At 42.8% G+C, this 13,537-nt stretch overlaps 2 protein-coding genes and 2 non-coding genes across 7 annotated transcripts in view; 3 read left to right on the forward strand and 1 right to left on the reverse strand.

Annotated features, from left to right (window-relative positions):
• Positions 1-11,006, forward strand: TSR1 (TSR1 ribosome maturation factor). The gene is made up of 15 exons (XM_070394637.1): positions 1-231; positions 402-505; positions 819-1,038; positions 1,151-1,285; positions 1,626-2,050; positions 2,829-2,988; positions 3,414-3,571; positions 4,496-4,692; positions 5,334-5,496; positions 5,834-5,944; positions 6,646-6,778; positions 8,061-8,177; positions 8,851-8,991; positions 9,093-9,167; positions 9,292-11,006. Exons 1-15 carry the CDS (start codon positions 135-137, stop codon positions 9,465-9,467), a joined length of 2,412 nt encoding a protein of 803 aa, XP_070250738.1. The 5' UTR covers positions 1-134; the 3' UTR covers positions 9,468-11,006.
• SRR (serine racemase) overlaps positions 4,499-13,537 on the reverse strand; it is a 26,466-nt gene continuing 17,427 nt past the window's right edge. For 3 of the 4 annotated variants that reach the window (XM_070394640.1, XM_070394638.1, XM_070394639.1), the window contains 6 exons: positions 13,075-13,198; positions 12,790-12,893; positions 11,245-11,364; positions 11,038-11,112; positions 10,348-10,557; positions 4,499-10,040 (listed from right to left, as the gene is read on the reverse strand). In XM_070394640.1, the coding sequence (XP_070250741.1) occupies positions 9,825-10,040; positions 10,348-10,557; positions 11,038-11,112; positions 11,245-11,364; positions 12,790-12,893; positions 13,075-13,198 (849 nt within the window). In that variant the 3' untranslated portion in view covers positions 4,499-9,824. The remainder of the gene's footprint in view (positions 10,041-10,347; positions 10,558-11,037; positions 11,113-11,244; positions 11,365-12,789; positions 12,894-13,074; positions 13,199-13,537) is intronic. The other variant, XM_070394641.1, reaches the window with a different exon arrangement.
• LOC138995261 (small nucleolar RNA SNORD91 family) lies at positions 6,079-6,170 on the forward strand. Its single transcript, XR_011468580.1, has one exon. It is a non-coding gene; the product is annotated as a small nucleolar RNA SNORD91 family (small nucleolar RNA).
• Positions 6,913-7,007, forward strand: LOC138995259 (small nucleolar RNA SNORD91 family). The gene has a single exon (XR_011468579.1). It is a non-coding gene; the product is annotated as a small nucleolar RNA SNORD91 family (small nucleolar RNA).

The raw sequence follows: 13,537 nt of genomic DNA on the forward strand, positions 1-13,537 counted from the left end.
CGGCGGCTAGGACCCTCGCGAGAGGACGAGGAGAACCCCGCCCCGCCCCTGGGAGGACACGCCCCTAAGGGAGGGACCGGAAGCACTCGTTCCGGGCCGGAAGTAGTGCTGACTTGGTCCACGTGAGCGGCAGCATGGCCGCCCACCGCTCAGGTCCGCTCAAGCAACAGAATAAAGCTCATAAAGGCGGACGGCACCGGGGTCGGGGATCCGCGCAGCGGGACGGCAAGGGTGAGAATGTAGGGTTGGAGGGAGAAGGGCTTAGTCGATGTAACTGCTATTCTCCATGCCCAGTCTCAGCTCCTACCTCCGGCCTGGACCCAGCGTAAATGTTCTAAGGTGGGCGAGAAGAGGTCCCCTTTCTTGACCTTATTCTGGTCGCCTTTATGATCTCCCTCCAGGCCGTCTAGCACTGAAAAGCCTAAGCAAGAAGGTGAGAAAGGAGCTCAGCAGAGTAGACCAGAGGCATCGCGCCAGCCAGCTTCGGAAGCAGAAGAAAGAGGCGGTGAGAGGAGTAGGGATTGGGGATGGTGTGGCTTCACGGTTGTTCTAGGGCGGATAATGCCTCCAACTAGAAATATGACCTGGGCAGGCCGGAGATGGTGAATAACCCTGGAGCACATGCTAGTTGTGCAGGTCTAGATTCATGCTAGAGCATCCTTTGCTTTTTTGGTCTGAGCTCCTGCCCACCCCCCAGGATAAACACGTGGCTTTTTACAAGAGAAATGAAGCGGGGTAGGGCATCCCTACGTTGGAAAGGCCATAATGGAAGGAAGTGCTGAAACACTGAGATATTCTCTGGTCCTTTCTATTTTCAGGTTCTGGCAGAGAAGAGACAGCTGGGCAGTAAAGATGGCCCTCCTCATCAGGTACTGGTGGTGCCCCTGCACGACAGGATTTCCCTGCCAGAGGCCTTTCGGCTGCTTCAGGATAGGGACACTGGAACAGTACACTTGAATGAATGGGGAAGGACCCACAGCTTTATGCTGCTATGCCCCAGCTTGAAACATCGGTGGTTTTTCACATCTGCAAAGCCAGGTTAGAGTATACAATATTTTCTATCACTGTGTATAAGTAGTGATAATATTTTTTTAGTGTTATGTGCTGATGCCAACCACCTCTTCCTACTGACTTTGTCTTCTATTTCCAGGAGATCTGCACACTGTGCTAGACTTGGCTAAAGTGGCTGATAGCATCCTGTTCCTCCTTGACCCACTAGAAGGCTGGGACAGCACCGGGGATTACTGCCTTTCCTGCCTCTTTGCTCAGGGCCTTCCCACCTATAGTAAGTGATTTGGAAATATTGGAGGGCATGAAGGAAGTGAATTAGCCCTTAGTGTGCACCTATAACTTGCATCAATGTGCCTTAAAAATTTCTTTTTCAATTACAGTTTACATTCAATATTTTGTATGAGGTGCCTTTTTATTTCTGGACTGCCCTTTGCCCAAAGGAAGAAGAGTATAATGTTTGGTTTTACTCTGTAATTTCTTTAAGGTAGCTGAGTGTTGAGTTTCCCAGTGATCCTCTATGATCACAACTGTTAGTTTTTTTGTGTGAACTTGCTTGGGGAATTTTCATGTAGTGAAGCAAGAAGTCATGAAGCCCTTTTCTCTTTTGCTCCTAGCACTAGCTGTCCAGGGGATTTCTGGCCTCCCACCGAAGAAACAAGTAGATGCCAGAAAGAAGCTAAGTAAAGTAGTGGAGAAGCGCTTTCCTGATGACAAGCTCCTTTTGTTAGACACGCAACAGGAGGCAGGGATGCTGCTCCGGCAGTTGGCTAACCAGAAGCAGCGGCATCTTGCCTTTCGAGATCGGCGGGCCTATCTTTTTGCTCATGATGCTGACTTTGTGCCTAATGAAGAAAATAACCTGGTGGGGACCTTGAAAATTTCAGGCTATGTTCGTGGACAGACTCTGAATGTAAATAGCTTGTTGCATATCATTGGACATGGTGACTTCCAGATGAAACAGATAGATGCTCCTGTGGATCCTTTTCCTTTAAACCCTAGAGTGATCAAATCCCAAAAGGACTCAAGCATGGCGATGGAGGTAAGATTGATGTTCTTAAAGAGTATGTATTGTTGCTTCATGTGTAAGCTGGTGTATGATGGAAACTAACTTCAGAGAAGGTAGTCTGCATGCCCAGACAACTACCCTAGTCCCTGGGGGTGACTGCTAGTTGGAAGTAAGGCACTAGTCAATTACAAATGTGTTGGTATGTTATGTATTTATCCAGCACTCTGCAGGTGCCTTACACAGCAGTTGGCTCTGGGTTTATAGGAGACACAAGATGTAGTCTCTTTCCTCAGACAATTAGGTCAGGAAAAACAAATGGCAAACACCTGTGAAATAAAGAGTGGGGAAGTGTGGTTGAGGTGCAGACCTGCGGTGGGAGTTGTAGACTAATGAGCTCCACAGAGATATCAGACATCAGCTAGGTGTCGAGTAGGGTGAATGTGATTTACAAGTTTTAGAGAGATGAAAGAATATCCTAGAATATAGAGACAACATGAACCTCGCATAATGGTGGATCAAAGGATTTCTTTGAACTCTGAAGAAATCAGCTTGATTGGGAATAAAGTATGTAACAAAAAGATAGTGGGGTCAGATTTTGAAAAGCCTCCAGTCAAGCAGAGGTATAGGCTTAAAATGCTAGGAAACAGAACCATTTGAAAACACTTGACACATTTTGGCTTTCTCTTTCAATTTATTTCATTCATCTTCTACGTGAGGACCATGTTATTTTTTCATCTTTCTGGTTACTATGTTAGATTTAGTAGATTTTTCGTTAATATTTGACTGACCATTACCTGTTTTTTGTTTTTAGATTTGTGCTACAGATCCTGTAACTGACATGGAGGAAGACCTTAAGGTCCTAATGAAGGCAGACCCTGATAGACAAGAATCTTTGCAAACAGAGGTTATACCTGATCCAATGGAGGGGGAGCAAACCTGGCCCACTGAGGAGGAACTGAGTGAGGCAAATGGTTGGTAATGGCAGCTTGTTTGTAATTCAGCTGGCCTGGAATTGTGGATTTTGTCTAGCTGCTCACAGTCAAGACCTATAAGGTAGAGTGGGATGAGGATTTATTTAGAGGTTTGTCTCTTCTCGTCCCCCAAATGCTTTCTGTTTGCTTAAGCAAACATTGGACACAGCTTTGCCTCATTTCTCAAAATCACTTACTATTTTCTAATGAAAACAACTTGGGATTCGTTGTAAGGTTTATTTAGTTAAATGTTGCTAGTTTTGAGGCAGTGGAATTAAATTTGGAAGTAGTAGTCTGTTTTGCCTATTGTGTCTGCTAGAGTTTTTGGTGTTGACAGCAACATCTGGTCTTTCCTAGGTGAGAATACCCAAAGTAATAGGGGAAAGGAGGTATATAATTTACTTAACTCATTTGGGCTTTTACAGACTTTTTGAAGGAAAGTTCCAAGGTGGTAAAGAAGGTTCCTAAAGGAACATCCAGCTACCAAGCTGAATGGATTTTGGATGAGGATGGCGAAAGTGGTGGGGAAGATGATGAATATGATGATGTAGAACATGAGGATTTTATGGAAGAGGAATCTCAGGTAAGAAAATAGTCCCTTAGGCCACTTCTGTATACAGCCCCAACTGCAAGGCAGAGTGCAATCCTGACCTTAAGATATGTGTTGTCAGTTGTTGTTTTTTTAAAATTTTTATTGATTTATTTATTTATTTTTTTTAGAAAGTGGGAGAGAAGAACATCAATTTGTTGTTCCAGTTATTGTTATTTTTAATCCTAACCTGAGGACTTTTTTTTTTCCAGAGAGGAAGGGAGAGGGAGAGAGAGGTAGAAACATTAGTGATGAGAGAGAATCACCGATCACCCGCCTCCTGCATGCCCCCGACTGGGGATTGAGCCCGCATGTGCCCTCAACTGGAATTGAACCTGGGACCCTTCAGGCCCGATGCTCCATCCACTGAGCCAAACCAGCCAGGGCCTGAGGACATTTTTTCCATTGATTTGTCAGATATAGTGGGAGGAAGGGAAGGAGTGGGAGAGGGAGAGAGAGAGAGAGATAGAAGGACATGGACATGAGAGAGACACATCATTGTTCCATCCTGAATGGGGACTGAGATGGAACCTGCAAAGGCAGTATGTGCCCTTGACCAGGAATTGAACCTGTGACTCTTCCACAGTCTAACCACTGAGCAAACTGGCCAGGGCTGCTGTTCCTCTTATTTATGCATTCATTGGTTGATTCTTGTATGTGCCCTAACTGGGATCAAACCCACAACCTTGGTGTATGCATCAGGACAGTGCTCTAACCAACTGAGCTACCCACCCAGGGCCTGTGGTCAGTTTTTTAAGAATGACTGTGGTTGCCGGGAATGAGACTTGTTTTATAACTGAGTCTCAGAATTAATACGGTTTGGACTAGGTGTCTAATAACTATTATTCTTAGCTTAATGGCTTTTAGGGTAGAGATAGGTGTGGGTTTCTTCTGAATCTGCAATCCTTTATTCCACAGGATGAGAGTAGTGAAGAGGAAGAAGAGGAGGAATGTGAAACTATGACTATTGGAGAGTCTGTGCGTGATGATCTATATGATGAGAAAGTGGATGAAGAGGCTGAGGAGAAAATGCTAGAAAAATATAAACAAGAAAGACTGGAAGAGATGTTTCCAGATGAAGTAGATACGCCCCGTGATGTGGCTGCTAGAATTCGGTTAGTCAACAACTCCAAAATCAGTTAATACATTTTTTATTTTAAATTTATGTGGCTCAGAGGTGTCAGTGTGACACAAAAGAAGAAAAACATTGTTCTGCTCCTGAAGGGCTAATGTTATATGTGGAAGATAAGACATACATACAGGAAATTAATATATTACCAATTTCTAGACTGTGGTGTAGACTAATAACGTTAACAGTACTTTAATAAGATTAATTAGCAGTCTTCCTATGTGAACTAATACTCAATTGAATGTTTGGAGATTTGAGGGGATTTGGGTAGAACCAAAAGAATAAAAGCACGGGGATTAGTCTGAAAACTCAGGGAGTTTGTTGGATGTTAGAGAAGTTAGGCTTTTATCGAGGACCGTGTTCCTCAGGTTAAGGAGCCATCCCTGATAGGCACCAGGGAGCCACTATACATACTTTGTCCTTTGTCAGTGAGAAACTTGGGTTTGGTTCTGAAATACTTGTTAACTGTTTTGGAGTGTGCTCTTGATTTGGGCTATTTGGTTATCTTGAAGAAATAGTGATAAGAGTTCTTTTAAGTTAGAACCTTAGCCATATTATTGACTTAAGTGAAAGGGTAGCACCATATAAATTAGACTATTAATTTATTTAAAATCTCCTATATTCTAGATTTCAGAAATACAGAGGCCTCAAGAGCTTCCGGACATCTCCATGGGATCCTAAGGAAAATCTTCCTCAAGATTATGCTCGGATCTTTCAGTTTCAGAACTTTACCAATACCAGGAAACGCATCTTTAAAGAAGTCAAGGAAAAAGATGTTGAAGGAGCTGAGGTATCTGCCTGCCTCCCTTCATCCCTACAATTTGTTTTGTTTGCCACGCTGCCCCCTCCTTTACTCCTCTTGGCAAGAGTACCTTAGTTAGTTTTGTGCTGCCCGTAGCTGAATTAGAGGAGCCACTGAGTCATTGATAAGAGTGATATTGGGAGAAGGGAGGTATCAGATATGTTAACTGGAAAAGTTTAATCTGGATAGTTGAGGCATCTGTGAAAGGCAATTTTGAAGGGCAGGGGTTGGCCTTATGAGACTTTTTAACATATTTGGAGAAATGTTTCATCATTATTGAGGCCTTAAGGGAAACTGTGTGGCTGTTTTCTGCTTTATCTGGCAGGTTGGCTGGTACGTCACAGTTCATGTCTCTGAAGTACCTGTCTCTGTGGTGGAGTACTTCAAGGGCGGGGCACCCTTGGCCGCGTTTTCTTTACTGCCTCATGAGCAGAAGGTAAGTGTCTTGTGGGAAATGGGAGTTATGAAATTTTCTGACCAGTTTTATCTGACAGTCTGACATTTTACTTGTGCCTGGCATTTTGCTCATTGGGATGCGAAAAATAGGCCTTGAGGTTTAAACCGGGGTGATAGAGAAGTCAATGATGGTTTAACCCTACATGTCTGAACCTGTCTGAGCATCTGAATGATGCAACCTGTGTGGTTCTGAGACTTCTCTGAGATAAGTATACTTGTCATCAGACTTTAACCAAGCGTTGGCAGCCTTAAAAATAAAGGGTGTGGATGCCAAGGTGTGGATCTTTTCTCTTGGAGGCAGTAGTCATGGAGGTTGGAGTGTATGTGAGAGCTCTGGCCTTTGGTCAGTGTGAGTAAGTGTTGAGGAAGAAAGGAGGCTTCATGAGTGTGATTTTGAGGTGTGTGGTGAGTGAGCGGCTTGAAGTCACTGAGCATGTGGCAGGTGTTGAGCTCTTGCATGTTAGACACCGGAATGTCAACTAGTGCAGATGGGTACATGAAAGCTCTGAAAACCAGCCTGTGTTCGGTATAAATGCCAGTTGGTGTGAAGGTAAAAGGTGAATCTGGGTCCCATCATCTGTACCACATCAGATGTGAATCTGAACCTGTTAGTTTGGTGTGCCTTCTTTCAGGTTAAGCTGCTCTAGATATGAAGTTCTGTTTTTCTTACTTGGTCTCTAGATGTCAGTACTGAATATGGTGGTAAGCCGGCATCCTGGCAACACTGAACCTGTGAAAGCCAAAGAGGAGCTGATCTTCCACTGTGGGTTCAGGCGCTTCCGAGCCTCACCTTTATTTTCTCAGCACACTGCAGGTAAGCAGTGGGGAACCTCTGGGTTCTTGTCTATCCTGTTGTCTCTTGGGAGACTGTAACTTTAGGTGAGGTGGTACAGAGCACACAATTTCAAATTCTAGGTCTCTGGGTTAGAGGCATTTTCAGTACTCTGGTTTAGAAGCCAATGATGTGTTTATTCGAAATGTCTGAACCTGTCTGAAGCATCCCAGTGATGCTACCTGTGTGTGGTGCTGAGGTTTCTCTGCCATGAGTATTTGTTCCAGGGTAGATTTTGAGTCAGAGGAGGCGGCTTTATAAAAATGATGTATCAAAGTGTGGAACCCTTGACATCTGATATGCCATTGGCAGTGTGGGTGAAGGCTAGTGGGTCATCCCCAGATAGATTAAGCAAGAGATGTGTGGCTTCTGAGATGTTGAGACTAGATGAGAGTTTGCAGAGTGGTGACACTTTTGTGGCAAAAATTATTGTGCTACAAATTAGGAGTGGGAAGTTTTGTACTAACTTGGGGGCTTTTGAACATGACTTATACACACTCAGCTCAGCAATGGCCAGAGGAAGATGATGAAGGCGGTACTAATGGGAGCTCTGGATAATTTCTGTTCTCACCACCAATGAATGCTGTCTAAATGAGGGATTAACTTTTCTTTCCCTTAAAATATTTTACTTCCCTATACTTCAGTATTTAAAAAGGAGGAGGGTTTCATTGAAGCTAAAAACAGAAATTCCAGATAGTCCCCAAGATCTGAGGTCAGTAAAATACAGCCCTTAGGCCACGTCTGTCCTACTGTTTATAAAGTTTTGTTGGAATACAGTTTTGCTTTTTAAAAAAAATATATTGTCTTGGCTATTTTTGTACTCTAGTGACAGTTGAGTAATTAGAACAGAGACTCCATGGTCATAAAGCCTAAAATATTTACTATCTGGCCCTTTATAGAAAATGTTTGCCAATTCTCACTCAAGACTAAGAACTGTTGCTTTAGTGGACATATTCTCGATAAAGTACTGATTCCCAAATGAGGTAGGTAGGGGTGATATGTATTAGAATCACTGGAGAACTTTTTCAAACCCCAAATGTAGTTTAAGCTCAAATTCTGCCTCTGAAAAATCACTGTGATAGGTTCGGGTTGTACCTTTGAGGTGTATGGAGGCAGGAAAATATTTTGAGAACTAGTTGGGAAGAGAAACACAAGCTGTCTTGGGTGTAAGAGTTGCAGTGATACAGCTTGTCATAGGCCTCTGGATTACCTGTGGTTCCTCAAAATGTTTTTGGTTTTTATTTTTTAACCTTTATTATGGCAGCGGATAAACATAAATTTCAGAGGTTCTTGACTGCTGACATGGCCCTGGTGGTGACAGTATATGCCCCAATCACTTTTCCTCCTGCATCTGTGCTGCTTTTCAAACAGAATAGCAATGGTAAGTTGAGTTCACAGAGATAAACAGACCTACAGTTCTCTAATAGACTTAACATGGTTTTCTGTATTTAGATTTGGGAGCCAAATGGTATAGAGAAGGGGATTATAGTTTTCAGAATATCCCAGTCTCAGCCTCACAGTGGGTCTAAGGCAGGGGCGGGCGACAAATGGGGTTTGATCCTTTCTTCTTCTTTTTTTTTAAAATACATTTTTAGTGATTTTTTTTTTTTAAGAGAGGAAGGGAGAGGAATAGAGAGATAGAAATGTTGATGAGAGAGAAACATCATCGATCGGCTGCCTCTCGCACACCCCATACTGGGGATTGAGCCTGCAACCCAGGCATGTGCCCTGACTGGCAATCGAACCAGTGACCTCTTGGTTCATGGATCAATGTTCAACCACTGAGCCACACCGGCCGGGCAATGGGGTGTGATCTCGCTTGCAAACTAGAGCTAATTGGTAGAAGCTGCTCAAAGTGTTATATTCAGGATAGGTTCTGGGGACAGGGTCAGCAGGAATATCACTTAGTGATCTTTGCCATGGATCTAGGAAGGCAGCATAGTACATCCCTATTTTAAGGTTTCTCTAAGAATATCTTGCATAGGTCTTTAAATGGACTGGAGCAATAAATGCTTTGGCCTAAAGACTCTTGCTGCTCTGCTTTTGCCCCTGAGGAATGCACAGCCTCGTTGCTACCGGCCATCTCTTGTCAGTGGATCCAGACAGGATGGTCATCAAGAGAGTTGTTCTGAGTGGTCATCCTTTCAAAATTTTTACTAAGATGGCAGTAGTACGTTACATGTTCTTCAGCAGAGGTAGGTGTGAAGGGTGGGATCTGATTGCCTTTATGGGGTGAAGGTTGGGTGTACATTTTGCAGGTAAATGTATCTTGGTCTTCTGTGTGTTTCATTCTAAGAGGACGTGCTGTGGTTTAAACCGGTGGAACTGAGAACAAAGTGGGGCCGCAGGGGACATATCAAGGAGCCTTTAGGTAAGAGAATGTGGTGTTTGGAATCTTAGCTAGATATCTCCAGTGCTACTAAGTGGCTATTAGGGCAGAAACCAGTGCTAAAATTTTATTTTAATCTCACCAACTTGCTGTGTTTTCTTTCTAGGTACTCATGGCCATATGAAGTGCAGTTTTGATGGGAAGCTAAAATCTCAGGACACAGTACTGATGAACCTCTATAAACGAGTTTTCCCCAAATGGACTTATGATCCATATGTACCAGAACCAGTACCTTGGGTGAAAAGTGAGATTTCAACAGTACCAGAAATGGACATGAAGTAATGGATACAATGGGATTCTGTCTCCTTGCTACTAGCTTAGCACCCTAGGGATGGGAACCTACAGGTTGTGATTGGGCAAAGTTTGTGTTACCTATTTTAGCCTGCAAGCCTGCTGTCCCTTTTTGCAAAAGATTTTTCTTAGCCTTGACAAGGTGTCTCAGTTAAGTGGATGTTTTTTCTATTGCTACTTTATCAAAAAAAAAAAACACACAACCTTAAATCTTACTGATATATCTACCCTCCATTAGGATATTGAAAGCTGTTTAAGTATGTAAGAAGTGGGAAGTTAACATTGACTAAGAAACAAAATTTCCAAGTGTCTAGAAAAACTGAATCACATTTCTTCCTTATGCATAAATTAAACAGAAACAGATTGATAAGGGGCTGGCCGTTCAGCCTGCTTCATCCAAGTTATGGAAGTTAAATCTACATTTCCACCACTGAGCACAATACAGATGTTCTTTACTTCTGGGGAAATGGCTTGAAAATGCTGAGACAGAACAGCAGCCACTCCAACAGCAGCTGTAGGTTCGATAAGGAGTTTCATCCTCTCCCATACCAGCTGGGTTGCATACTGTTGGTAGAGAGGGAGTAAGAGTTAGTGAAACGGGAGAAGGAAGGCCTAGTTGGTGGGCCTTTACACTTAAAAGCTAAATGTTATATATACATATGCTTGCCAATGAAGAGCTAGTCTTTTTTTCTTTTTTTTTTTCATTCTAACTCTGCTTCTGATGAGGGTTGTCCCAATACTTAGAGCACCCTCCCACGTCATGAGTCACCAAGTCAAATCCCCAGTGGATGAGTTGCTACCTGCAAGAGAAGTAATCTTTTGCTTAAAAAGTTGCTCCATTCTTTGGTTTTCTTTCCTGTTGGAGCCTCACCTTAATTTCATCCTCTGTGACAGTGAAGACATCATCCACAAGGTCCCTTATAACAGGCCAGGTGTTTAGGCCAATGCTGGATTTGACACCATCTGCTATGGTTTCTGGAGGACAGGAATTGGGGGTCAGTTCCCCTTTCAGTTTGGACTTGTAGCAGTCATCTGCATTCAAGGGTTCAGCAGCATATACCTTCACAGTAGGTCTCAAAGCCTGGGAAGAGGAATAGGAGACACCTTACCACTAGCCACTGCCTGCATGCCTGCAGTGAAATAGGCCGTACAGGTAACACCTTTCTGACCAAGTAAGAGCCTTCTCTGAGAGGCGTAATGAAAATATGACCTTAAAGCACTTTAAATTGTATGCCTAATACTGGCCTTCAGTTGCCTAGATCACATCTGGTTCTATTGGTAACTTGAGAAAACAGTAGCCCCTGACTTGGATAGTAGGTTGGTGAGATGGAATTCAGGGAAAGGACTGGGATAGGGTGCCACTCACTGTCATTGCTTTTGTGCTGTAAAGTCATAAATTAAGGAAAGGGTGGTGAGGCAGAGAAGGGCCTTTCATCTCATTTGCTAAGAAATGAGAATGGCAGTTTAGGGGGAATGTTGAGCAAGTACCACAATGTACTATGATGTGAAATAAAATCCTCTATGCCTAAAGTGGGGAGTCTTCCAGAAGTTGTTTTCTTACCTTAACTGTAATTGCTATTCCAGCAATCATTCCTCCTCCTCCTACAGGTACCACCAGTGCATCTACCAAAGGAACCTTTAGTGAAAAGAATATAAAGTATAAGTAGGCCTATTAAACACCAGTTTTATATGTACATATTAAATAGTTGATTCTACAGTCAAACATCAGATTTACCAGTAGTTCAGCAAGAACTGACTAGGCTTTTACCTGGTTCAGCACTTCCATGGCAATTGTCCCTTGCCCAGCCATCACTGCAGGTTCTTGATTGGGATGTACCATGATGCCTTCCGTTTCTTCTATAATTCTTTTGGTAATACTTTCTCTGGACTGAAAGAGTACATTATTTTAGCATACTTGATCTGTATTTAGTAGTGTTTTCAACAAATTAGATTCAAGCATTTAACCCTTTATTGGCCATCTACTTTTTTGAGACTTTGGGCACTGGGAATATAACTGAACAAGACAGTCCCTGTGCTCCAGGGAGTTATGTTCTAACTAGAGGCCCGATGCATGAAATTTGTGCAAGGGGCTTGGCCTGTCACAGCCCAGGCTGCCTCATGGCCCTGTCCACTGGTCATTCTGCCGCCTGGTCTAATTAGCATATTAGCTCTATTATATAGGATATGTTGGGGAGGGGCAGAATATAAGTAAATCTATAGAATGTCTACATGCTATGGAGAAAATTTATACAGGGTACTTAAAAAGGGCCGCTGATAAATGACATTTTAATAGATGTGAACCCAGAATATTCCAGGGAAAGTAATTCCAAGTGCAAAGACTGCAGAGCTCTTGGCCTTTCTGAGAAACTGCTAAGTGCGGTTGGCGTGGAGTGTTTGGGGGTGGATAACTGGGAGATGAGGTCAGAATGATAGGAATGGGCCAGTCCATCTAGGCCTTAGATGATTGAAGAACTTTGGTTCCCACTGTCTATGAGATGGGAAAACGCTGGAGGATTTTGAGCTGACAAGCGAAGTTCTAACTTATTAAGGATAGCTGGTTGCTCCGAAAACAGACTAGAGGGACAAGGGTGGAAGCAGAGACACCAGTTAGGCGGCTGCTGAATCTACCTGAGAACTGATGTTGGTTTGAATCAGTAGTAATGGTAGAGGCTGCTAGAAGTAGGTGAATTATGAAAATACTTTGAAAGTAGGTCTAAAATTTGGATGTGGAGTGCAGAAGTTACCAAGATGACTTCAACATTTGTTTTTAGCAACTAGTTTGCCATTTACTGAGATGAGGAAGACTGGAAGAGGAGCAATAAAGCGGGGAATGAGATCATTTGGTTTTAGACAGCAAGTTTGAAATGCCTATTAAGACATCCAAGTAGGGACACTGAGTAGCTGTTGGATATACAAATCTGCGTTAAGGGCAAAGTTCAGGCCTGGAGTTGGCATATAGATGGGTGATATTTCAAACTATGAGACTAATATGCGTGTAGGTAAAGAAAAGGTTAGGCATATATAAAAGAAACAGGAGCCCTGGCCTGTGTGGCTCAGTTGGTTGGGCACTGTCCTGTGCACCAGAAGGTTGCTGGTTCAATTCCAGGTCAGGCTCAACCCCTGGGTGGGGGGCATGCAGGAGGCAGCTGATCAATGTTTCTTTCCCTTTCCCTTTCTTTAAAAAATAAAATCTTTAAAAAAGAAAAAAAGGGAAACAGGAGCCTGAGAAGAAGTACCCAAAAATGTAGGAAGAGAAATTTCATTTGACAGTGAAAACTGGTAAGATATTACTGAACATTGCTCCCTTCCTCACCTCGTCGCTCTGTTCACTGTAGACTATAGAGGCTCCATAGGCTTGTATTGCCAGTTTTTTACAGTTGGGAGCTGTTTGGGGAACCACAATATAAGCAGGAATTCCTGAGATGGAGAAACACAATTAGTACAAATTGGGAAAGTTTAGCGTAGAAATTTCTGTTCAGTTGCTTGTAATCAGATAGGGACTTGGAGAAATTCCCACAGCTATCACCCACTTCACTGAAAGTAAGGATACTTTTCTACTCTAACATCCTACCCAGGACCCGGAGAAATCAATAAATACCTTCCATTTGGGCAGCATAGGCGAGAGCCTGGCCATGATTTCCACTGCTGTAAGTAACAACAGCTTTGGGCTTTTCAGAAGTGATAGGAATCAAACCTCTGATTGCATTAAGGGCACCACGAACCTTGAAAAGAGAGAGTGAATTCGTATTTGATTAAAGTTTCTTAAAGAAAACACACCAAGGAGCTTTACTAGATTTTCTCTTCCTTATACTGCACATCCAGTCCATCACTAAATCTTATCTATTCTACCTCCTAAATATCTTGTGTGTCTTCTTTGCTACTACCTTGGTCAGGCCTCATTTTTCAACTTGTGTGTTATCAAACCTCAAGTGATCCTGCTTCAAGGATCATTCTCATCTAATATTTCCACTAGATTATTAAAGTGATCTTTTAAAGACAAATGTTATTTTTTTCTTTGACTTCCCTTTTTATTTTATTTTTTAATCCTCACTTGATATTTT

Source organism: Myotis yumanensis, unplaced genomic scaffold, assembly GCF_028538775.1.
Source record: "Myotis yumanensis isolate MYYU_CA2020_CCGP unplaced genomic scaffold, mMyoYum1.0.hap1 SCAF_16, whole genome shotgun sequence".
In the NCBI taxonomy this organism is placed as follows: Eukaryota; Metazoa; Chordata; class Mammalia; order Chiroptera; family Vespertilionidae; genus Myotis; species Myotis yumanensis.

What these genes read in the sequence shown, in the direction of transcription:
- TSR1 (XM_070394637.1), top strand. Translation starts at nt 135, where the DNA reads ATGGCCGCCCACCGCTCAGGTCCGCTCAAGCAACAGAATAAAGCTCAT. An exon ending in ACTCAAGCATGGCGATGGAG is followed by an intron (nt 2,051 to 2,828) that starts GTAAGATTGATG and finishes TTTTGTTTTTAG; the next exon opens with ATTTGTGCTACAGATCCTGT. An exon ending in GATGTGGCTGCTAGAATTCG is followed by an intron (nt 4,693 to 5,333) that starts GTTAGTCAACAA and finishes CCTATATTCTAG; the next exon opens with ATTTCAGAAATACAGAGGCC.